Here is a 23807-nt window from a genome sequence, read left to right on the forward strand (position 1 = left end):
TGTATGGTGAGATAGTGTAGGTTGAAATTTGAGATGCGATGAGCTCGCACTGAAGTGCACCTGAAAGATGAAGGCGATCTCTACACCAAATGCGCAGGAAATCAGCTGGTGGTGAGGGCAAGACTACACGAGGTCGATTATCCCCGTGCTAGAGACCCATAATGCGGTCTAGCTAAACCGTGGTGGGCTAGAGAAGTATCTGTATTACTAATAGATTACGTAATTGGCCTATCCCACGTCTGCTCCAGTTGGCAGAGCTACTCTGGTCCGTTGCTGTCGTTGTATTGAGTTTCGTGACTTATGTAATTACATGGCCCTGTCGTGCTACGCCCTTGTCAACTCGTTGATGTAGTCCCCGAAAGTTGTGGCGGTAGTAAGCTCGACGCCGTCACCACCATTTCTCAACTGTTCCTTGGTGGTTTGTGCAAGCTCATCCTGTGTTGGCGTCCATTTCAAATGTGACCATTCTTCCTCGTCGAACTTCTTTACATGTCTCAACGATTCTCCCAACGCATTTCCAAAGCCTTCGGTATTGGTGATCTGTGAGCTGGACTTGGCTGAACTCTGCAAGATCTGGAAATTCGTGTTCTTGTTAGCCTCCGAAGCTTCAGCCCTTCTCTGTGTTTGAGCCATCTGATCTATGTCGTCTATGTATTTGAATGAAGGTCTTAACTGGGTAGTACTGTCGACAGGAACTAATACGATCTTTCTGGAATCGCCATCCTTGACTATCTGGCCAACGTAGTAGCCTCCATCCGTCTTATCCAACACACCATTGAGGGTTTGTTCTCCGATGGTTTCACCCCACTCCTCGACCTTGTTGGCATTGAAGAACTTGTTGGTGTCCAATGGCAATCTGACTTCCAAGTAGTTTGATTCTTCTTTCACGGCGGCTCTATACTCTTCTTGATCTAACGGACGAGTTTTCGGCCTTCCTGGATATTGTAAGACATGTAATGATTGTGTTGATCTGGAGGAAAGAGTATTCATGACGAGTGGAATGCTATCTATGATTGGGTCATCAGGTATCTCTTCTTGTTCATCTTCTTGGTAGTAAGGAGATTCTTCCTTATCATAGACACGCTCGTCTTCTTCGTCCACGAACAACAGGCCCTTTTCTTGTTTAACCATTGTTGATGCTGATAGAGATGGCATCAGTTGAAAAATTACAGGAGAGGGGTCGTGGAGGCACCGCGAACTGGCCATCGACCTAGCTAAACATAGAAAAGAATCGCTCGAGCTACGAAACCAAATAGGGAGGATTTTCTCTTGCTGAATTACTAGCTATGCATTGTTGGCTGGAGCTGGAGACTATAGGACCCATTCTAAGGGACCACCTTGGGAGTATATGTATTTTGTAATGTATTACGTAATCGTCGTATTCAGACTCCAGGAGTGACATGTAGCTGGCACATGTATCAAGAGCTTTCCTTCACTAACAACGAGCCCGTAGTGCCCTCGTGTCGCCCTGGTGTAGCCCCATTTCTCTGGATCTATCATCTCGTGTGTCACGTGATGAGATCTTTATAATCCAAAAAATCTTCTTCAGTCATACACCAACCATGTCTAACGAAACCTTCGATATCAAAACCACCTACCTCCGCTTCTTGGAGGAGGATGAGGACTTGACCATGCCCATTGCGGCCATTGAGTCGCTTGTCACTATGCTCAGAACCAAGCAACCCTCCACTTCATCTGAGCTCATCAAGTTAGTCAAATCAAACATCGATACCTTGAAGTCATCCATTTCCAACGCAATTTCTCTTTCGGCGGGTTGTGATTTGTTCATGAGATTCGTGTTGAGAAACACCAACTTGTATTCTGACTGGGAGTCATGTAAGAAGAACTTGGTCGAAAACGGAGAACTATTCGTCCAAAGAGCCAAAGACTCAAGAAACAAGCTGGCAGAATTCGGGATTCCATTCATAAAGGACGACGACACCATCTTGGTGCATTCTTTCTCCAGAGTGGTGTATCAATTGTTGTTGAAGGCGAGAAAGGAGAAGTTGATCAGATTCAGAGTGAAGGTGACGGAATCAAGACCTTCCGGCAAGGGTTACCACATGGCCAAGTTGTTGAGGGATGCAGACATTCCTGTGGAGGTCATTGTCGACAATGCTGTGGGCTATGTGATCCACAATGTGGACAAGATCTTGGTGGGTGCTGAGGGTGTTGCAGAAAGTGGTGGTATCATCAACCATATTGGTTCATACCAAATCGGATGTTTGGCCAAGACAAACAACAAGCCATTCTACGTGGTGACCGAATCGCATAAGTTCGTCAGATTGTTCCCGTTGGCCCCTAACGATTTGCCTACAGAAATGAGCCAGTTGCTCGAACAGAGCAATGAACAGCCTGAAGATCAAGATTTGCTCAAAACCCAATTGATTGATTTCACTCCTCACGAATACATCACTGCATTAATTACTGATTTGGGTGTTTTGACCCCTTCTGCAGTCTCTGAAGAATTGATCAAGGTCTGGTATGATTGAGGCTTTCTCTAGTCAAAAATGGTCGTTTCATCATGTTTATTTACTATTCATTAATCTAACTTAACCGTTACTTAATGTTGGTTTACTATTTCATTAAGCTGAACCTTGAGATCATCCAAGTCATAATATTCAGCATCAGATACCTTTTTTACCATGACAGGCTTAATTCCCCTGGAGTGTAAGTACTTCTCATCAACTTGAATCTGCGGATTTTCCATGAATATCAAGTGACTAATGTATTTACTCCAATCCACGTCATTCACATCGATAGTAATATTCACGTCCGGCATGACCTTGGTCCTATCAATGGAATATACTGCCAGCTCAACAATCACCCTCACGAAGTCCACGGCTGACATGCCAAAGGTCTCACGATCCTGGCACCCATTGAGAAGGAGGATCTTTTTCTTGGGGACCCCTTTGTTGATGTCGTTGGCGATAGCCTTGCCTATCCCCTTCAAGATCACGATGGGGACAATACTTGTCATTAATGACCCGATAGAATATACAATAACATCTGCACTGCTGACTGTAGAAACAACTTTGCTGTGGGCTGTTGGACATATCTCCTGGCCGTAGGGGGAAACGTAGAAGATTCTCTTAATTGGAGAAAGGAGTGGTTGCACCTTTTCTGTCTTATTGAAATGGAGCTGGGATTTTTTGAGTTCTGGATGAGTGTACTGAGGAATGTTTCCTGATTCTTCTTCTTCGGAATCTGAGGCAATGCTGCCCACGCTGTCACGGCGGGAATTGGCTATGGCCACTTGGTTGTATGGTGTATCTATTGTGAGACCATCTATGGAAGGAGTGCCAAAATAATGAGTCAAGTGGACATTTTCTGGGGTCGAAGGTCTTGTCTTGCTTATGGGAGGAGGGTAGTTATCGACTCTGGGGTTGGATTCCGAGGGATGGGAAATCTGCGATTGTCCAGTAATAATCAACCCATTCTGTAACAATGCACTTATATGGTAGGTGAAATTGGTATTGATACATGGCAAAACCTCTATTTCGGGGTCGATTCCGGTGATCTTTGAGAAAAGCTCGACTGCAGAGTCCAAAGACCCAATGAAAAGTCGGACACCTGTCAAGAAGAGATTACCCACATTGGCCAATTCGTAACGGAATTGCTTCTTGGAGTTGGTTGCCTGAAGCCGAGACCTCTTCAAGAGCTCCACATTGACGTGGATGAAGAATGCCCTTATGATCTCTTTGGTGGATCCTGAGATGGGTGCCCACAACTCATGTTGGCCATCGACAAATTCATTCCATTGGGCCCTGGCAACCTTGGGGTCCGAAGATAATCTGAAGCTGAGTAATTTCTGTAAGTTTTGCTGGTCTTCGGGAATCAAGCGAGTCAACCTGGATCTTATATCTCCAATGGCGGGCCCTCCTATCACTCTGATCAATTCCGACGTCGAGCCTCCATTGTCGGAGATGGGAAGAATGTAGGCCACACGGCCGCCAAGCGACAGAAATAACGATACCAACTCATTGGTTGCGGTGCCACCACTAATGACGGCAATCTTGGAAGTCATACTGGACAAGTGTTCAGTAGAACCAGCTAGTGGTAGTGTGAGTGAGTGACTGGTGATGGTGGTGTCACGTGCGTAGACCCATGAGTGGTTCCAGGCTAACTGTAAAGTGGCTGAATGGGCTCTATTCTCGGCAGAGTCAGTGAAGTGCTATATATTGGCCATGTTAAGTGTTTTTTAGAGAGGAACTGGTCGTTTTAAGTTGATATTTGCCTGTTACGAGTGTTCTCTAATTCACAGCTATTTCGCAACATTTTCAAAAAAGTGCACACTAGTTTAATGCCAATCCAGTTTTTAATACCTCGAGGATTGGTCTCAGTAGTGCACCAAAACACGAAGGGATATCTAGAGACTAGATTTTAACATACTTCCCATTGCAAAAAAAGTAATTATCTTGTGCTCTCTATTTAATCAGAAATTGATTTTAATCAGTATATTAATGTCTATGTACATGCAGTTGTGAAATTACCGAGCCCTTGCTCCTACTCATCCTCCTCTTGCGTATCTTCATCCTCGCCACTGAGGTCAAAACACACCCAGCTTGGCCAAGCGATTTCGTCCCTCAATATTCCTCGCAATTGGTCTATAAGGAATTTCTCCACCTTGCCGACGTTTCTCAACACATTGTGTTCCACCTCACCAATTTCCGACTCAATTCTCACCTTCTTGATGATATCGATCCGTTCTCTGTTGTTGGGCCCCGTAGAGTAATCTACAAAATTGGCTCCGTATGTTGGAGTGTGGTCTGCATGGGTGCCTGTAGATGTGGTGGTACTGAAGTAGTCCGAGCTAGCATCGTTGAGGTCGCAAAGGAATGAGAAGTACACTGCTTTCTTCAAGTATGCAATTGATGCAACAGAATGGATGTTCAACTCAGTAATGTGAAGCTTGATAGGAAGTGTGATAAAATTGGGCGATGGGTAGTTGACCAATAAGTTCACCGAGAGCTGGATGTGCATGTTGCCCGAGTACTTGATCTCCACAATCAATTGCAAGTCGTCAGCACTTCTCAGCTTAGACTTGGTTCCACCAGTAATTTTGGGCACTTCTGGGGCAGAATGATGAGCGAACTGGTTGCGCAAAGAGTTGATGCGCAACGACGACTGGTTCAAGAGGTCTGTGGGCGTTTCTGTGCCGTTGGAGTTGCTGTTGGGACCCAATCCAAGAATGTGGTTCATATTATAGTTTTGGAGGTAGTTGAGGGTGTTGTTACCCAACATTAGCGAGATGGAGTCCAGTGAAGTTCTGAGTCTTTCGAGAGCTGGTGGTGCAGATGACGAGGTTTGTGACTCGTCGTGCTCTTCACCCAATTTGACTGAGTTCATGCCCTGTGTTAATGAAGCCATATCATTGTTTTGGTCTTCGTCTTCGTCCTCATCATCCTCGTCGTCTTCGTCCTCTCGGACGGGACGTCTTGCTTCTTCCTCCTCCTCTTCTTCCTCGTCCATTGGCGTGCGGGACTTCTCTGCCTCTTTTTCATCTTCTTCATCTTCGTAGAAGTCTTCGAACGGGTCTCCGATATGTCTTATCACTACTTCTGGGGGCTGGTCCCCAAGACTGAAGTCTGTAACAGAGAGATGACTCACAAACGATGGTAATTCGATGTTGCTGAACTGGCTGTCGAGAAACTCCTTTATGGACTCGTTGATGGAGTTATCTTCGGTCAACTTGTTCCAGTCGATTTCGAACGACATTATATCAGGTTGAACTGCGGGTTTTTGTGAATGGATACGTTTGTGGGTCAAATAGCAATGATGAGGTGCTGGTGACGTTTGCTGGAGAGCAGTGGGGAGGAATGGTGTTAGTCCGACGGCCGTGTCTGGGGTTTAGTACTAATGGCGTTAGAATCATAGGAGTGCACATAGGGCGACATGTGCAGGTCTGTGACAGATAGAGACTGTCACTTTAGGCATTAATTGGGGTGGTCCAGGCCACGGAGGAGGATGCAAAACTGGATGCTGATGAGGGTTTGCCTTTAAAACGGACTGTAGGCCGAGAGCAGTGAAGTATATGTGTTTATTGTGGATATGACTGGGGGGATACTGGGTAGTTCATATTGGGAAGTACAAGTTACATACATTGTAGATGCAGATTAATGGGCTACACTGAAGGAATATATTCCTCTGGCGTACCATAAGTAGCTGTAGATTCTTGCTGAGAACCTAGGGCCGTTGGGCTAATCATGACAGTCCATTGTACATCAGCAGGAACCTCCAAGAGACTGCTAAATTCAGTGTAACAATTTCCTGCAGTGTAGCAAATTCCTGAAACTGTAAGCATCTTCTCAAGTAGTTTAATCGTCGTGGGTAGGGCCACATCAGAATTCGCTTGCAAATTCTCTTTAGTTTCCACTGTTCAGTATTGTGAAGTAAATTTCCATGGTCAACAGCGGAGCCTTAACGAGCTGGCTCTTCCAGATGATTGTCAACGCTTCTGTCCGAGGAAGTGGCACTTAGGAGTCCATAGCATTGGTTTACTTCACTCTGGTGTGCATGGAGACCCTGCTTCGGAGTTTTGCTCCTCGGACACCTCCGGCCCCACAGTCTCATCGGAGCGGAACCGGTGAAAATTTTCAGGATTTCTGTGCAAATCCGGGGTAATCAGACAGAAAGAATAGACTCCAAACGTAAACTACACCGCTTAGTGACGGAAAACTGGCAGCAGCAGAGAGAGCATTGAGCTACACGACTTACAAGCTTTAGAGACACACACCAAGCTCAATCTCTGGTGGTTAAAACAGCACCTGTCCAAATTTGCAGACTACCCCCAAATTGCACTGCCAACATGATTGCCCCTAATCTTATCCAAATTGTGGTGGTTGGAGCTGGTCTCATAGGGCCCCGTCATGCCCAGCATGTCAACGAGAACCCCTACTGCGAGCTTTTTGGCATAATAGACCCATCTCCAGCCACCAAACAGGTGGCACAGAACCTCCATACTGAGCATTTCAGCTCCATCGAGCAGATGATCGTCCACTGCGATGCCAACGGGTTGGACTACCCCAAGGGTGCCATCGTGTGCACGCCCAACCATACTCACGTTAAGGTAAGTGCTGAGCTAGCCTCATACGGAATCCATTTGTTAGTTGAAAAACCCATCAGCTTGACCATACCAGAGGCCAAGGCCCTCAAGGAGTACGCTGCTAGCAAGAATGTGAGGATTTTGGTGGGACACCATCGTAGATTTAACCCTTTCATCTTAGAGGCCAAGAACAACCTCGCAAAAATTGGTCAGGTGGTAGCCATCCAGGGTTCATGGACCTTACGCAAGCCTGAAGAATACTACCAGGTATCTCCGTGGCGAACAGCCACCGAAACGGGTGGAGGAGTGTTGCTCATCAACCTCATCCATGATCTTGACCTTCTCCAGTACTTGTTGGGCCCCATAGACAAGATCTACGCCGAGTTGCTCCAGAAACAACGACTCCAATATCCTGACGTGGATGAGGGGGCTGCGTTGACTATCCGGTTCAAGAGTGGCGTGCTAGGTACGTTTATCTGTTCCGACAACGTAACTTCTCCCTTCAACTTCGAGTCGGGAACAGGAGAAAATCCAACGGTTCCTCTCCACAGTGGCCTCGAAGGATTCTACCGGATATTCGGGTCCCAGGGAACCCTTTCGGTGCCAGACTTGAACCTCTACCACCAGGGGAACCACAAGTGTGGATCGTGGCTCGACCCTATAGTCAAAGAACCCCTCGCAGACATCGCCACTGTTGGCGAGCTCAGACCTTTTGACTTGCAATTGAGCCATTTCTTGGAGGTGATCAAGGGTAGTTCTGAGCCTTTCTGTACGGTCGACGACGGCATTTCTGCGTTGATGTGCATCGATGCAGTGATGAAGTCGATTGAGCTGGGGGCTGCCGTGTACTTGGAGGACCCCAAGGACGTCCAACCCACACCAGAGGCGTTGGGCCTTGATGGTGGTTTGTAATGGGCCATTTCGGTCATGGAAAATCCGTGAAGCACGCTGTAAAATACGGTACAAAATTGGGAATATAAATTCGACACAGTTGTCGTTTTGGGCTTGAAAATTGCCCACACTTTACTTCTTGGATACAAGTATATAGCATTAGACAAATTGGTTTTGGACTTGTACACTTCTATTAGCACCTTATGAGAGGTATTTTTTTTCCATTTTCGAAGAAAATACAAAAAGCAATACTTGAACCCTACGAGGGAACGCCAGTGTCCCTTCTTAGAAATCCTCGCTGCGGTTGAGATACGGCATACTGGTCCAAGATATGCCAGTTCTCAGTGCTATTGAGGTATCCACCAATTCGCACCCAACCGCGCACGTGACCAGTCTCCGACCAGTAAAATTTCAACCATTACGTTCATCACATCTCCACTAACAATGTCCAAATACGTTTTACCAAACACCTTGAGAGAATTAAGATTCCACTTGTCCCAGACTGGGGAGGCATCGGTGCCGCTCAGAAAATTTTTGACCGCCAACTACCAAACCTTGAAGACACAAAGTAACTACAAGTTGCCTATCTTGATCAGAGAAAGTTACGGTATCCCACCAAGCTTGACCGCCAGATTCGAGAAGGGAAGAGAAATCAAGACCAAGTTGGAAGGATTGGATGAATCCGGAATCGAAAAGGCCTTGAAGGACTTGTTGAAGAACTAGACTGGGGAGTGGGTTGGCGATGCCAACAAACATAGTTATAGTAGGAATTCCCAGGACCATACCACCTCGTTTCCTCAGGCCAGCCAGGATTGACCAAGGTGGCCATTACGCCGCGTTCATCGCACGAGGTCCGAGTTTATGGCACGGACATGACTATATAATTGCATAGTAATACATATATTGGTTATAGGATGATTTGTCAGTATTTCTTTATGAAACAGTGCCACTAGGCAAGCATAGTTACAGGGACAGGTAGTCAATTAGTCTGAATTGTACCCTTTGCGGCAAGGAACCACACGGAGGTTAATGCTATAGTGATGTCATACTAAGCATAAAATACTACCGCTAGTGATACTACTATGAAGTACCTTGCAAAATACCATTACTAATAATAAATAAGGCATCATTAGCACACTCTTAATTACCAAGGTAAATCGATTTTCAGTGGCGGCTAGAACTGGTAAATCCCCCAGCCCAAGGAGCCAGATTCCGAGTTGTACAATTCCTTGACGCCTTCCTTACCTGCGGAACCACTGCCAATGACCAAAGGCAAGAAGTGCTCCAAGGTTGGATGGGCACGGTAAAGTAACTTGGTGTGGTCGTGCTTGATTCTTTCCAACAGCAGAAGCAAGTGGGTGTTGTTGGCGAATATCTGCCTCAAGAGCTCGTTGAATTGCCGGGAGTATGGCTCGGCATAGGGACTGCCCAATTCTCTCAAATTGTGCACTGACATCCCGGAAAAGATCACCAAGCCCTTCAAGTAGCACTGACTGGCGTCGTCCCACACCAAGTGGCTCCGGAACTTGTCGATGGCCTGGCCTAACTTGTATGCTGTCTTGAAATCAGTGTCGTCGTAGGGCAACGACACCTGGATCAACGCGGTGTCTGGCAAGTCCAAACCACCACTGTATTTCTCTTGGGTCATGGTGTTGTAGTTAGTGAATGCAGCCTTGAACGGCACCCACACTCCGTGGTCTAGTCCACGTTTGGTCAACTTGGAGTCAAAGCCGGCTGTTTGAAGCTGGGAAGCGATCAGCTCTCCCACGCTCCTCAGGTTCTTGGTGTGGAATTCCTCCTGGTACATGTACTTGGGGAAGCCATAGAAGTCGTAGATCAACGGGTTTTCCTCTTGGTCAGCCACTGTGGCAACCTCAATCAAGTTGGGGGCGCTGGACTGCCAATGAGCAGAGAGAACAACGATGTAGTCGGGTTTCCAGGCTTTGATCTGGGCACCCAATTGTTGGAGGTGCTTGTAGGCACCCACATCACCGTTGCTTTGTCCATACATAAATGTAGGACCGCCATGACTGACGAAGTAGTTCGGGAATGGCTGTGGATTGACTGTGAATTTAGCAGGCATTGATGGTGGCGTGAGCTGGATAAAAAGGGCGTAGATGGTGACGAGGATAAGGGAAAGTATGAAGGTGACTAGAGCATGGGACATTGGCTATTTAACATAGCAGAATGGTGATGGATGGCGATGGAGCTGACTGAGCCTTAGTAATATGAGTAATGGGTGCGAAAACTACCAATTCTCACACCAAAAAACCACCAAAAGGCGAATCAATAATCCAAGGGAGTGGGCCAGAGTATGGGTGGTAGGATACTGGAGGGGGTTCTTGCCAGGACTTGTGTCAAGTGCCAGGACTGATCTGCAAGGTGTAAAAGAGTGCAGTGGACTAGCATAAGGAAAGCATCGCCTGCAATTCTAATGACTTCGTGCGTTTTATTGTAGATCAATCCGTATTTTCTACCAGAGACCTAAGTAAAGGAATGAAACAGATCATTCTTATTGGATATGTGACCATGGGTTCATATGCTATTTCGTTACCTGCGTCATGTAGCTTTTAAACTGGAAATAATAGGAATAAGTATTCAACGGTGGAAGTACAAGTAATAAGTCTTGAAAATCTGGAACTGGATTCTTGGAATTGGCATTCACTGTAAAGATGATAAAATTCGGATCAACCTGATCTCCTGAAGCTATTACTACTGACAATTTTCAATTGCTTGAAAGCTTAGCTCTAATTGGCAGGCATTTGTGATTACTGCAACTCCTATCTATTTTAGACAGTTTCGAGATAGGTCAATGTTAAATCCCGGCTGCTAGTAGCTGAAGTAACGCCGTCAATCTAAAGAAGATTCCCCGGATAAAAGAGATGCGATACTAGCAATGCATTTATCAGACCAATCCACTAATAGAAGTAGAATATTCAAAAATAACCGAAGCTGCTGCTCTCGAAGTATGGCTGTTCGCTCACTGTGACCAAGAAATTTCGTCGTATAATGGGTAGTCCCATCCATCCATACAAACTACACCCAAAGCTGAGACCCCTTTGGAAGCAATAGCGGAAATCACCACTAGTAAATTGGCTCGGCTTAACACATAAAAACTCGCCCAAAAAAGGGATCCACCTAGAAGAAATAGGCAAAATCACTACCCCATATATAATGAAGAAGTTCCGTATGGAACAACAAAAAGTAAAATAGTTCACGTTCATCCATACTTTACTCTACACTCATGAATCACGACTGGGGGGTCATCGTGATACGATAAAATCGCGGCTGCGAAAGGCACGGCTAAGACTGTCATCAGGCACGAGCCACGAGCATGCCACTATTGCCAATTGCACCGCCAGAAGCCCTCAGTTGTTCTTGATAGCCTCAATTATTGTTACTGCTACTCGTACCTCCACCTCCTCCTTCTCCTCCATCACGAGCACTGCGTGACCCCAAATGAAACGATGGATGCAACGGGTCAGGGGCCACGATTCACCCCCGTGGCGCCAGTTGGGAGATCAATTCCACCACCACCATTTCGACCACCACCACCACGACACTTCCACCATCTCTGTGATAATGTTCCCTACCAAGTCGTCCCAGAATCTGTCCACTACTCAGCTCGTGGGCCTCTTCGCGACTGTCTCGCTAGCACTGATGACCTCACTGTTCTGCTTCACGTGCAAGCATTTCATGCCTCTGGAACAATCGTATTCTGCCTGTTTACGCCGCCAGACCTCTGCTAGCCTTAGTGTATTGAAGTACGGATGTTAGTCCCACCAGCAGCCCCTCCCCAGCCTCTCCCTAGCGCCTCCTATCTCTCCCCAATCTTCCCTTGCCCCCTCGCAGTCCTCCCCAAGTCGCACTATCCTCCCTGTCCTGGTTGCTATTTCAGCCTCTCCCGGACGGCCCAGTAATTTCATCGCGTAGGCTCAGGCGTATATATACCGGACCTCAGTAGCCGCCAAACAATCTTCCCCACCAGTATTCATTTGCACAATTCGTCATGGTGGGCTTCTTCTCTCGTGGCGTAAGTACACCCATCGGCGTATCCCCAGGCCCTACTAACCTCTAGAGAAAGCAGGAATATCACGGCTTCAGCAAGTACCAGGAAGAGCTTCGCCACAGCGCCAGTGGGGGAATGGTGGCAGGCCTACCAAACCCCAGCCAGAACAGGAGCCAGTCGTTTAGCAACGGCGCTGGCCAGGCGGCGGCTGCCGCCTTGCGGATGCACTCGCTGCCGTCGCTGGCCCAGAGACAGCTGTATCACCCTCAGCAGCAACAACAACACAGCCAGCAACGAGCAGGACCCCCCAGAAGAGCAAACTCGCTCTCGTCTGCCAATCGCTCCAACTCGTTGAGATCCTACACCTACCATCCCAAGGGATCGTACACCCCAGGCTCAGCACAAGTGCCCACCGCAAGCGTCTCGTCCAGAAGTAATAGCCTCGTGGCTAGATCCACATTCACGCCCGTACCTGAAGATGACCACTACGACGAGGTCGAAGAGGTGGTCACAACCAAGACTACCAAGATCGTGGACTCCCAGGGAAGAACCCAGTCGATAAAAACAACCACCATCAGAACAATGCCTGACGGCTCCAACGTCATCGAGACAACCACCAAGAACATTTCCAGATCCAATTCCCGAGCAAACTCGTTGAACTCGTCCAATTTACGTGCCGGCTCATTGTTGTCGGCAGACAACCCCATAAACTTGACCAAGATCGACGAAGACTTACACGATTTCGACTACAACTATGAAATGGACTCGCAAATGCGCCCTCAGGTCAAGCTCAACATATCCAAGAATAATGAAAGCGCTGTCAGCGAAAACGCCGCTATTCTTGCGGAGCAGACCACTGAGAGCCCTACTGTGAAGCCACTAAGATCCATCTTGAAAAACAATCAACATACAGCGTTCGAAGCATCAGAAGACTCCCAATTCACGGAAGCTGGAGAGTCTCCGAAAAAGACTTCAGAAGCTCATCCCTACAAGGCTATTCATACAGAAGCTTTACAAGGCCCTAAATTCAAGGTGCCTGCTAGCCCTCCGTTCAACCCCAAGAGCCCTACTAAGAGACATAGTCCTAATAGGGAGGATATCTTATCAAGTGCTTCCTCTTCAATTAAATTTGACGAAAGGGTTGAAACCATTCCAGTATACAATACTAGTAAGAGTAACGGCCTTGGGAAGGCCTTCAATCCCAGAAAGGAGCTTCCAAAGAAAGAACCCCCAAAGAATAAGACTACTACTGATGCAGACTTCTATGCCGCCGCCATGAAAGCAGCTTATAAGAAGGTTTATGGTCAAGATCAACCACAAACACAAGCTTCACCTAGTTCACTTCCAGGACGTAACGTGCCAGAAAGTCCTACCAGCCCCGAAAATCAAACCTCGCCAACTCAATTTCAACCACCAGCTTCTGCTAGAAGTGGTAACAGAACCTTTTCTTTGTCTTCAAATATTTCCTCAATCATGGAGAACAGAAAAGTTAAGACCAAGCCCAGTAAAAGCAAAGCATTGGAAGAAGTTGGCGGAGTTAATTCGGACTTCCATTATGGTGCCCACCATAAGGATTTTGTGAAGCATTCTCTAAGAGAATCAATTCCAAAGTCATCCACAAGAAAGGAGAGATCTAAGGATGAGAAGAGATTACTTAAAGAAGCACAGGCGGAAAAGGATCTAGCAGAGAAGCAGGCAAAGAAAGAAGCCAAGCTTCAACAAAAGCTAGCCAAGAAAGAGAAGAAGAAGGCTCCAGAAAACAAAACCTTTTTGGGTCTTTTTGGAAAAAGAAAGTCCTCAATTTCAGATGGTAATGATACAGAAGCCAGTTTTGCTCCTTTCAATGCCCCTGGAGTAAGCTCAGAGAATAATCATGAAGTAGATTCTCGTAGAGAATTAAGACCTGACCTTGTGATTCCAGAAAAAGATGAATTTACAACCCCCGAACCAGTTGAGATTTCACATGACCAAGATGTAATTGCAATCTCAAATTCGAAAGAAAAGCATACCGTGGATGACGAACTCGCATCTTTTGCTAAGACAAAGGATTCCACTTCGAATTACGCCCTGAGGGATAACAATCCGATCTCCTCTTCCGTCAGTCAAAAAGCCCCCCAAACTTTGACTGTGGATGAACCTTTGGCCACGCCACAGCATAGTGAAGCTGAAGTAATTGTTCCAGAAGTCAAAGCCATTACACCAGAGGTTAGATCAAGTCAAATTGAAAAGGCCAAGGAGATTGATTATGTCAATACAAGTGCCAGTTCTCCCTATTTGTCTGCTTCTAGCCCCAACGAGTATGAGCAAGCTCGTGATAATTTGGAGCAGCTTGATGATCATATCCCCGTTCCAAGTTTAAGTGATATCGAAACACCCGGACTTTATTCAGATAGCGAGGACGAAGATACCCAAGATCATGAGCTTGGAGCTAATATCAATAAAAGCGCTATGGAGAATGCAATTTTGGGTAGACAAGGATCTCCACTCGAATTTGCTAGTGCTAAAGAACTCACAGAAGGAGCAGAAAACAATCCAACACTTCCAGAACCAGAGTTTTCTCACACAGAGAGGGAAGTAGATTCAGCATCAAGTAAGCCTGAAACCATTTCAGAGAACATTATTCAACAAGAATATGAAGTTGCCACTGCCTTCATTGATGGTGATGGGTATAAACCATCTGAGAGTGAACTTAATCTCCCGGAAAGCCAAGTGACTGCGCAAGAAGGCTTAGAGAAAGAAGATGAAGAACCTGTTCCACAATACGGGAATGAAATTGAAGAATCGATAACACCTAAACTACAAAACGCTGCCACTGATGTTGTATCAATCGATGGAAATGGCAAAGCAAGTCACTTAGCTGAGATCCCAATATCCGTTGCGGAATCAACCACCGAGAAAAAGCAATTGAATATTCCATTAGAAACTGATGAAGCACTGAATTCTCAGATCGGGCAACAAGCTCCCGTGCAGCCTAAAGCAGTATCAACCGTTAAAAACGAAACTATTATTCCTTCTGAGGCAACACAATCAAACCCTTCTGCAGAAATCATCGATGCCCCCAAGTTTATTCCTGGAACCTCCGCTCCATTATCACCTCATAGAATTCCTGCTGCTGCTGCCAATGTAACTGCACCTGTGCCTCTTGCAACAAATACTTCAAAATTTGCTCCAGGAGGTCCCCCAGGAGCTGTTGCCAGTAGCTCCGAATCGCCTGGGGATGATAAATCAACTGTTCCAACTTTGGCCAGCCAAAATTCAGAGCAACCAACTAACTCAACCGTTGCCACCGAGCATCAACCGCAGGTAAATCACGGTACTACAGATCATGCCTATGAAAAAGAGGTGACATCGGTGCCTAGAAAGTCCAATAAATCTAAGAAATCTAGTAAGATAAGAGAGAGAATCTTCAAGTATTTCATTAATTCCTATGATAAGTAATGTTTAGTTCTATACTGGTCAACCAGATGTGTTTTAATATATGTATTTATATTTGCAGATTTATATTGAGAGTGTAGATATTTGTACCAGCTAATTAGGGATTATCTTTCATCAAAATTAACATTTTTAACAGACATATCATTCCAATTTTCTTCCAAAATCCTGTCATCGGTTATGATTTTCCAACCATTCGAACTGGCTTCTCGCATGCGAGGTAGTCCAAACTTGAAAGCCCTTGAGGATTCATTTAAATCTTTGATAGTAGTATGTGAGGGGGCATGATGGTTAAAAGATCTGCGATTTGAGCAAAGACAGCTCCCAAACTCTGGGCAAGCAAAACTTGTTCTAGTTCTATTTCCTTCTTCTCCATAGCTTACATCGCCCGAACTGATGTTGAAAGCACTGATTGAAGGAAAAGGAGTGCAAGTTGAAGCAGATGTGGATATGGGGGTAACTGGAAAAAGCTCTAGACTGAACAACGAGTGAGGACTTATATCACTGAGTGACCCTGTTAGTTTTTGCTGCTCCAACACTGGGGATACAAGGTTAAAAGCTGGAACTGGTGAGTTGATCATGGTTCCGTATGGCCAGATTTGGACACTTTTTGCACCCGTACACAAATGCGATTTTTTCTCGGAGGTTCTACGGGGAAGACAAACTTAATTCGAAATTCCTAGAAAAAGGCAAGAGGAGCCACGGGTGCTCTCTCTACCAATAGTCTACGATTTGCTTATAATATAATCATATTTTTTATTTCATGAATATTGCCTTTGCTTCCTTAAAATAATATTTCCTTCATATACCTCTATTCCATCTCATGTATATTATATAACAAGAGTACATATTATTTATTATTTAACAATCCCCTACTATAAGTATATGGTCAAATGAGTCACTGAGATACAGCTGTTATGACTAATTTAGTATCAGCTAGTGTGTCATCAACTATAGCTTGCATAGGTGAAGGATCACAAAATTGACACCAGAAGGATAATCATTGAAGTGGTTACTCACACCTAAACCGAAGCCACTTGAATATTGCGACCATCACGGCTATGAAGCGAGGACTTTTCGAGAAGATTTGCCAGGTTCTAGCACGGTGCTTGAATTAGCTAGAAATGTCTCAAAAATTATTGTTGTATGACAAACACTTCTCCTTCTACTGATGTGAACCAATTCCTGAACGGCACAGAAAAATAGACACATCTGCTTTGTACCTACTGGGATGCAACGCGATGTTTTGGTGTGATAAATCCGGAATTATCGTCACCCATTGCATCCATCTCTTGATTAGTCACCGTTCCTGCACACGCGACATATATGGATCTATATAAGAACCCCGATAACGATTGAGTACCTTGCACACATCGATTTGCACCAGGGGTCTCTCCAAACCAAAGCCTAGACTCCGCTATACATCTTCAATTAACTTGTTGTCCAAAAGGGCCAGTTTGATTGTGATTTTTCAGTGATTCAGTGACCACATATAGTCATATCTTATCGGACCAACTCAAAAATACACCCAATGGCAGACACCACCGTGGCATCGCCACCGTTAGACCTCCCAATGAATTACACCAACATGCCCTCGTCTGAACAACGAGAAGGAGTCGACTTGAGCAAAGCATTCGCTGACCTCTGTCAAGCTTGCCGTTCTGGGGACTACGAAGTGGTGGACTCGCTTCTCTCCACACGTAATTTGAATATCAACCAAGTGGACGAGTGGGACTACTCGCCGTTGATATTGGCATCTTTGTGTGGCCACTTGAAAATCGTGGGATTGCTCTTGAGCAGAGGTGCTGTGTGTGATAGAGATACTTTCCAAGGTGCACGTTGTGTCTACGGTGCTTTGACCGGAGATATCCGGAACTTGTTGATCAGTTTCGATCTTTCCAAGGCAGTGGACATGTCGCAGCCCTTTGCAAGTCATATTTCATCATTGTTGGGGCCCTTGAACCAAACATTAACAAAGGACATTTCGTTCTACTTTCCTCGTGTCAACGGTGCAATGGCTCTGGACTTGCAGTCGTTTAGATTGAACCGGTTTCTATTGGCTGCTAGAAGTCCATACTTCCGGGAGAAGCTTCAGGGTCCCTGGAAGTACAAATCCGTGGTGAAGATGCCCTCTATTTCTGACCCTGCTGTTTTTAAAATTATTGTGGACTACATTTATCTCAGGAGCGATACGTTACCAATTGACCAGGCTCTGACTCAAGACGAATTGGCAAAGTTTGCTAAGAAGCTCAAGCTTGAGGATTTGGCAGAAGGTATCGAGAGAATCAAGAATGTAGTATACAAGAAACAAAAAGCAAAGATCAAGCACGACCTTGCACACAAGTTCGTGGAGAAGGCAAGACAGGACTTGGAAACCTTCCTCAAAGACAGCATTTTCAAGAACCTGGTATCTTCGGAGTTGAATCTCACCGAAGAGGTCGAATTTGAGGATATACAGACATCAGAATATTTGACAGACGAACAGAAGCACCAGTTGATCGAGTCAGGGAGCTTGCCTGACATCATTCTCTCCTGTATCGACTCCGAATCGGAGCGGGTTGTGTTTTTCCCAGTCAATAAGTCCATTGTATCGAGATCCGAATACTTCGATACCATGTTCAAATCAGATATATTCTCTAGCTCACAGGTCGATATTCCAGTATACAAGGATTTTCTGGAGACAGCAAATACCGACATTATTGATCGTCCGGCCCTTCTCCCTCCACATATACCTGTTATCCAGCTCTCGACCAGCATCTCGAGTGTGGTGGTCTCCCACATGCTATTGTCATACTTGTATCACGATGATATCCATGAGATTACTCTTTCGTCAACTATCGAACTACTCTTTGCGGCTGATGAGCTCTTCATGGATAGATTAAAAACAATCTGTGCTGTTAATATCACTTCCAATTTCAACAAATTCACCATCGACGAGTTCCAAAAGATACAGGACTCAGTTGGATACAATGCGTATGATTTGATCAGAATTTCATGGCAAACCAGATGTGATAAGTTGGAGCAACATATCACGAAGATGATTGCCCATGGTCTTGGTTTTATCTACGGCGAGGAAAAGGAACGGAAAGAACTCTTGTTATTGATTAATGAGAGTGCGGCCAGAATCACTGAGAGACAGGACACCGATACCATCGAATTGATTGATGATATTCGTTATTATCTCAGCAAGAAGTATTCCGTCAAAGATGAATTCAAGGACTTTGATCCGCTTGGAGACCAGTTCCAAGATGGAAGTGCACTCTCAAAACCAAGCGACATCAAGGTCTTGAGAAGTGCATGGTTGAAGTATCAAGCAGACATAGACATGGTGGATGGATTGTTAGAAGAGTTAGATTTGGCAGCATGAGAGATGACTTTTTGCCAATTCCCAATAGATTTAGAATGGTTTAAAGATGGCCTGCTCACAATTGAGCTAGGAATCAAAATGCTAACCAAAGGCACAAATAACAGTCTTTAGTTTCGCAGCCAGGTATTTCAAAAAACTTTACGAGAGTTAATGGGTAAATAGATCAGCACAACACATAAATACAAGAAGCTAATGCCCAAAAGTATGTAATTATAGCTTTGTGGAAATAGATAGCCGATTTCAAATAATAGATCTTGAATGGAAAAAGGAGTAAAAGAGACACCAACATTCTACTTTGAATATTTTATCAGCGAAACCAATGACATATAATAATGACATATAAAAAAGATGAATTTCTCGTCTATATCATTAAAGCAGTATGACTTCATCCCGAACTCTTTCGTAACCCCACAGTAGATTCCTGGTACGATGGTATATTCCTGTATATACACGTGACCGCATCTCATCCCATCAAAAAAAATCCATGCGGTATCACAATTTATCTCATCACTACAACATGGATAACAACCCAGATGGCGGAATGTCCGCAGACCTTCTCGGTCTCGAGGACAAGATCTCCAAGATCAGGTCTCAAATCAACTCCAAATTGGAGAACCAAAAGCAACTTGCCATCATTTTATCTGCAGTTGAAGAGAACATCGAAGAACAGCACAATGAAAAGTCCCCTATAACTTATTTCGTATCCTTCTTGTCCTTGTTGGAACAATCCGTGAAGGAAGATGAAATCGCCGATGTCGGATTAGCTACCACCTCCGCCTACTTCCTCGACATCTTCGTTCCATTCACTCCAGCAAGTTTATTAAAGAGTAAGTTTGGTGAAATTTTAACCAAGTTGGCTCCATGTTTGACTCACCCCAAGGCTGAAGCTCCCTTGATAAGATCTACCATTGGTGTCTTGGAGAGCTTGTTGTTGGTCCAAGAGCACCAACAATGGTCCTCAAACTCCAATATTTCTCCAAAGAGAGCGTTGTTGGGTTTGTTAGAGTTATCCTTCGACATCAGACCAAAGGTTAGAAAGAGAGCACAGGAAGCAATCAAGAACATCTTGATGAACCCTCCAGCTTCTCCATCGCCTTACCACATAGCATCTCCATTAATTGGAGAAATTTCATTAAACAAGTTGAAGTCATTGATGGAAGAATCCAGGGCCACTAAAAAGTCTGCTCAAAAGGAAATCAACAGTCAACTTATTCATTGTTTGCAATTGGTGACTGTCATCACCTCTACCAACTCGTGGCCAACCAGCCAAGTCGAAAACTTGTGTGATGTTCTTCTTGAGATTTCCAAGGCTTCTGACCAATTCCTTATTTCTTCCACTTTCCAAGCATTTGAAGGTTTGTTCAAGTCGATGACAAATGAAATTGACATCGAAAGATTCAACAGAGTTTTGGATATCATATTTGATTTGAAACCTTCCCTCAACGATACCTATTTGGCTGCTACTTGGTTAGCCATTATTGCCAAGGGTTTGGAAAGCTTCTCTATCTTGTCGCCCGAAGCTTGCTTCAAGAAGTTAGTTGTGATCATTCCAATTGTTGCTGGATTCTTGGCCTCGGAATCCAAGGATATTACCACATCTTCCAGCCAGTGCTTGATTGCCATTATCAGTCAGACTATCCCAGACAACTTACTCTTGTTCCAAACTCCTCAAAATGGTATTTCTGATGAAGTTGCCGAATTCTTTGATGATTTTGTTCCATTCATTTCCCAATTGATCGAGAAAGAACTCTTCAGCATTAAGTATCAACACTCCACTAAGGAAATTTTGGAGTTTGTCACTGCTTGTGTCTTGAAGTTCAGAACCCGTGGTAGCTCAGACTTCTTTAAGATCCTTATAACTGTGGGTGACTGGCGTACCAATGAATCCAATTCTTTCCCATACAACAAGGAAGTTGAAGATTTGATTTCTGCTTACATCAAAGCGTTGGGTCCTCAATTTGTTTTGGGCTACTTACCATTGAACTTGGAATCTTCCGATCAACCAGGTAGAGCATGGTTATTACCTCTCTTGAGAGACAATGTTTCTAACGCAAAGTTACAGTTCTACAAGACCAATGTGTTGCCATCCGTGGAATTCTTTGATGCTAAGATCAAGGAATCAAACAAGAAGGATACTGTTCATAATAAGATTTTCCAGACCATTATCGATCAAATCTGGTCCTTGCTTCCACGCTTTGCTGACTTGCCAGTCGATTTGCGTGATGCCTTCGATGACAAGTTCGCTGCTCAATTGTCTGAATTGATGTACTCTAATGTTGAATTGAGAACACCAATCTGTAATGCTTTGAGGGTTTTAGTGGAATCCAATCTCAAATACATAGAGTCTGAAGAAAGAGACTTATTCGTCGAACAAGAATTTCCAGTTTCTGAAGCTCAAAAGAACATCGAATACTTAGCATCTAAGGCCTCCAACGTCTTGTCTGTTTTGTTCAACGTGTTTTCATCTACTTTGCCTGATTCCAGAGGTTTTGTGTTGGAAACCATTGACGTCTTCTTGAGAATCATACCGAAACCAGACTTGGAAGTTACCTTCAACAAGGTGTGTGGATTATTGAAACAAGCCATGGATGACGAAGCATCATCCAATGCTAAGCCAAAGAAGGATGAACCTGCCTTGAGTGTCACCATGATGGACTTGGTCGTTGCCATGTCCAAGTACGTTCCTGAGCCATGTCACAATGCTTTGATGTCTATCTTTTCCTCTACTGTCAGCATGACAAACTCCTCTTTGATGCAAAAGAGATCTTATAGAATCATCTCCAGATTACTCGAAACCGATGAAGGTAAGGCTACTGTTGTCAGGTTCATCAAGGAAATCCAGGATGTCATGGTTCAAACCACTGAATCCACTGTCAACTCTGCCAGAGCCCCAAGATTGACCACTATTCTCTTCATTGTTGAATTGTTACCACAGTCTGACTTGTACTTCGTCCCATCCATTTTGCAAGAAATCATCATGTCCACCAAGGACGTCAATGAAAGATCAAGAGAATTATCGTACCAAATCTTGATCAAGATGGGTAAAATAATGGGTGCTGGTGGTATGGTTGAAAACAGCAAGGTTCCAGGCTTTGCTCCAGATGCACCAAGCTCCGAGGCTAGTTTGAACGAATACTTCACCATGGTTAGTGCTGGTTTAGCAGCACAATCTCCACACATGATTTCTGCCACTATCACTGCTATCTCCTGTTTGGTTTTTGAATTCAAGAATGACTTACCAGTTGAGGTTTTGATGGAAATCTCCTCCACTGTCGAATTATTCTTGACTCACAACTCCAGGGAAATTGCCAAGGCCGCCATCGGTTTCGTCAAGGTGGAAGTTTTGTCCTTGCCAGAAGACTTGGTCAGAAACAACTTGTCTGAATTGTTGAGCAAGTTGATGAGATGGTCTCATGAACACAAGGGACATTTCAAGTCCAAGGTCAAGCATATTTTGGAAAGATTGATCAGAAAATTCGGTGTTGAGTTGGTGGAACAGGCCATCCCAGAAGAAGACAAGAAGTTGGTTGCCAACATCAAGAAGACCAGAGCCAGAGCTAAGAGAAGAGGTGAAGGCGAGGATGAAGATGCATCCAAGGGTACCGAGAAGAAGTTCGTTTCTGCTTATGAAGAAGCCTTGTACGACTCTGAAGTTTCCGATGATGAAGCCGAAGAAGACGAGAAGCCAACCAAGGGCAAGAAGAAGTCCAACCAATTTATCTTGGACACCGGAGACGAACCATTGAACTTGTTGGACCGTCAATCTTTGGCCCACATCTCGTCGTCCAAGCCAAAGAAATTTGACAAGAAGGAGTTGACCAACATAATATCCGAGTTCAAGACCGCCAACGGCAAGCTTGTGATCAATGACAAGGACGAGGATCCTTTAGCAGGCAAGGGATCAGGTGTGGATGCTTACTTGGACGCTGTCAAGCAAGCACCTGTCAGAGGTCAAAGAAACAAGTTGAAGTTCAAGAAGTCCAAGGAAGAAGACAACTGGTCCGACGACGAGGACTCCCAGCCAGCAGCCAAGAAGGCTTACAAGGGAAGCAACAAGGTGATGAAGCCTAGACAGAAGTTCAAGGCTAGAAAGAAGTTCTAGAGGTAACCACAGATAGACAGTGGTATATAGTAATTTACAAATCGAAGATGAGCCGTAGAGATTCCGCCAGTGAGTGTGCTTTTACCCTGGGGCGAGCTGATACCCATGCACTATATAGTATTAAATCGAGTTCATACTACCACCGAACCGCACCCATATAGACTGAAAGGGCTTTTCGCATCAACTCAGCAAGAAGGAGTTTCTGTTAAATAATAGCCGTACATGCCGTGTTGGGATGGCAGCATCCTTGCCAGTGCTCTTCTCGAGCTCAGTATCTACAAGACGTCTCTGGAGCCACCTCCAGCCCATTCATCACCAGCCCAACTGCCACTTTCCAGTAGTGCACTATTCTGCTAGCATGTAGCTGGTGCGGCCACTACCGCACCTCACTAAAATTTTGATCTTGAACACACTCGTTCATCACCAATGTCCCTTCCTATAGTCAAGAGTCCGTTAAGGATCAGGTTGGCCCGTTTCGGGAGAAAGCACCAGCCGTTATACAACATCGTGGTCGCCAAGAAAGGGTCTGCTCGTGACAGCTTACCAATCGAAGTCTTGGGAACCTACAACCCAGTGCCAGTTCCATTAACCCCAGAAGAAAAAGCCGCTGGCGTCAAGGCGTTCAAAGATATACAGTTGGACTTCAACAGATCGAAGTACTGGGTCGGTGTGGGTGCCGATGTCAGCGAAAGAGTCACGTTCTTGTTCAAGAAGGCTGGATTGTTGCCAGAAACTTGGCCCAAGCCTCACAAGTTGACTCAGCATGTTGAGAAGGAGATCGTCAAGGACTCTACCGTGGTTTACGAAAAGCCTAGAGAGTTGTATAGAAAAAGATAGGGGGCTTGTACATAATAATAAATAGCATAAGGAAGAAATGCCTGTGAGCATGTAGTAGGCAGACTCGAGAACGAGCTGTTTGAGCATGAAATAGAACCCTGGTAAGCATGAGGGCTATAACTCG

The 23807-nt window shown here is 45.0% G+C and overlaps 10 protein-coding genes across 10 annotated transcripts; 6 read left to right on the plus strand and 4 right to left on the minus strand.

Annotated features, from left to right (window-relative positions):
• Positions 1–152: 152 nt before the first annotated feature.
• CANTADRAFT_24763 (DNA-directed RNA polymerase III subunit) lies at positions 153–1137 on the minus strand. The gene has a single exon (XM_020207214.1). The coding sequence runs from the start codon at positions 1129–1131 to the stop codon at positions 325–327; it is 807 nt and encodes a 268-aa protein (XP_020067219.1). The 5' UTR covers positions 1132–1137; the 3' UTR covers positions 153–324.
• A 425-nt stretch (positions 1138–1562) lies between these two features.
• On the plus strand, positions 1563–2492 carry GCN3 (translation initiation factor eIF2B subunit alpha; the record flags this gene model as incomplete). The annotated part of the gene is made up of 1 exon (XM_020209051.1): positions 1563–2492. The coding sequence occupies one exon, from the start codon at positions 1563–1565 to the stop codon at positions 2490–2492; it is 930 nt and encodes a 309-aa protein (XP_020067220.1).
• A 71-nt stretch (positions 2493–2563) lies between these two features.
• Positions 2564–4027, minus strand: CANTADRAFT_88031 (uncharacterized protein; the record flags this gene model as incomplete). The annotated part of the gene is made up of 1 exon (XM_020211415.1): positions 2564–4027. The coding sequence occupies one exon, from the start codon at positions 4025–4027 to the stop codon at positions 2564–2566; it is 1464 nt and encodes a 487-aa protein (XP_020067221.1).
• Positions 4028–4506: 479 nt separating this feature from the next.
• CANTADRAFT_19685 (ERMES complex subunit) lies at positions 4507–5718 on the minus strand (the record flags this gene model as incomplete). The annotated part of the gene is made up of 1 exon (XM_020206473.1): positions 4507–5718. The coding sequence occupies one exon, from the start codon at positions 5716–5718 to the stop codon at positions 4507–4509; it is 1212 nt and encodes a 403-aa protein (XP_020067222.1).
• An 838-nt stretch (positions 5719–6556) lies between these two features.
• On the plus strand, positions 6557–8931 carry CANTADRAFT_133672 (uncharacterized protein). The gene is made up of 2 exons (XM_020206262.1): positions 6557–7930; positions 8738–8931. The coding sequence occupies exons 1-2, from the start codon at positions 6809–6811 to the stop codon at positions 8750–8752; spliced, it is 1137 nt and encodes a 378-aa protein (XP_020067223.1). The 5' UTR covers positions 6557–6808; the 3' UTR covers positions 8753–8931.
• Positions 8932–9110: 179 nt separating this feature from the next.
• CANTADRAFT_43761 (uncharacterized protein) lies at positions 9111–10019 on the minus strand (the record flags this gene model as incomplete). The annotated part of the gene is made up of 1 exon (XM_020209004.1): positions 9111–10019. The coding sequence occupies one exon, from the start codon at positions 10017–10019 to the stop codon at positions 9111–9113; it is 909 nt and encodes a 302-aa protein (XP_020067224.1).
• Positions 10020–11945: 1926 nt separating this feature from the next.
• On the plus strand, positions 11946–15383 carry CANTADRAFT_19688 (uncharacterized protein; the record flags this gene model as incomplete). The annotated part of the gene is made up of 2 exons (XM_020206474.1): positions 11946–11969; positions 12015–15383. The coding sequence occupies 2 exons, from the start codon at positions 11946–11948 to the stop codon at positions 15381–15383; spliced, it is 3393 nt and encodes a 1130-aa protein (XP_020067225.1).
• Positions 15384–16965: 1582 nt separating this feature from the next.
• On the plus strand, positions 16966–18744 carry CANTADRAFT_44730 (uncharacterized protein; the record flags this gene model as incomplete). Its single annotated transcript, XM_020209140.1, has 1 exon — positions 16966–18744. One exon carries the CDS (start codon positions 16966–16968, stop codon positions 18742–18744), a length of 1779 nt encoding a protein of 592 aa, XP_020067226.1.
• Positions 18745–19261: 517 nt separating this feature from the next.
• Positions 19262–22846, plus strand: CANTADRAFT_43861 (mRNA-binding protein; the record flags this gene model as incomplete). The annotated part of the gene is made up of 1 exon (XM_020209020.1): positions 19262–22846. One exon carries the CDS (start codon positions 19262–19264, stop codon positions 22844–22846), a length of 3585 nt encoding a protein of 1194 aa, XP_020067227.1.
• Positions 22847–23176: 330 nt separating this feature from the next.
• CANTADRAFT_24769 (mitochondrial 37S ribosomal protein bS16m) lies at positions 23177–23736 on the plus strand. Its single transcript, XM_020207215.1, has one exon. It carries the CDS (start codon positions 23273–23275, stop codon positions 23681–23683), a length of 411 nt encoding a protein of 136 aa, XP_020067228.1. The 5' UTR covers positions 23177–23272; the 3' UTR covers positions 23684–23736.
• Positions 23737–23807: the final 71 nt, after the last annotated feature.

Source organism: Suhomyces tanzawaensis (genome assembly GCF_001661415.1).
Source record: "Suhomyces tanzawaensis NRRL Y-17324 unplaced genomic scaffold CANTAscaffold_1, whole genome shotgun sequence".
Taxonomy (NCBI): Eukaryota; Fungi; Ascomycota; class Pichiomycetes; order Serinales; family Debaryomycetaceae; genus Suhomyces; species Suhomyces tanzawaensis.

Excerpts from the sequence above, each read along its gene's own strand:
- CANTADRAFT_24763 (XM_020207214.1), bottom strand. The coding sequence starts at position 1,131 with ATGGTTAAACAAGAAAAGGGCCTGTTGTTCGTGGACGAAGAAGACGAG.
- CANTADRAFT_133672 (XM_020206262.1), top strand. The coding sequence starts at position 6,809 with ATGATTGCCCCTAATCTTATCCAAATTGTGGTGGTTGGAGCTGGTCTC.
- CANTADRAFT_24769 (XM_020207215.1), top strand. The coding sequence starts at position 23,273 with ATGTCCCTTCCTATAGTCAAGAGTCCGTTAAGGATCAGGTTGGCCCGT.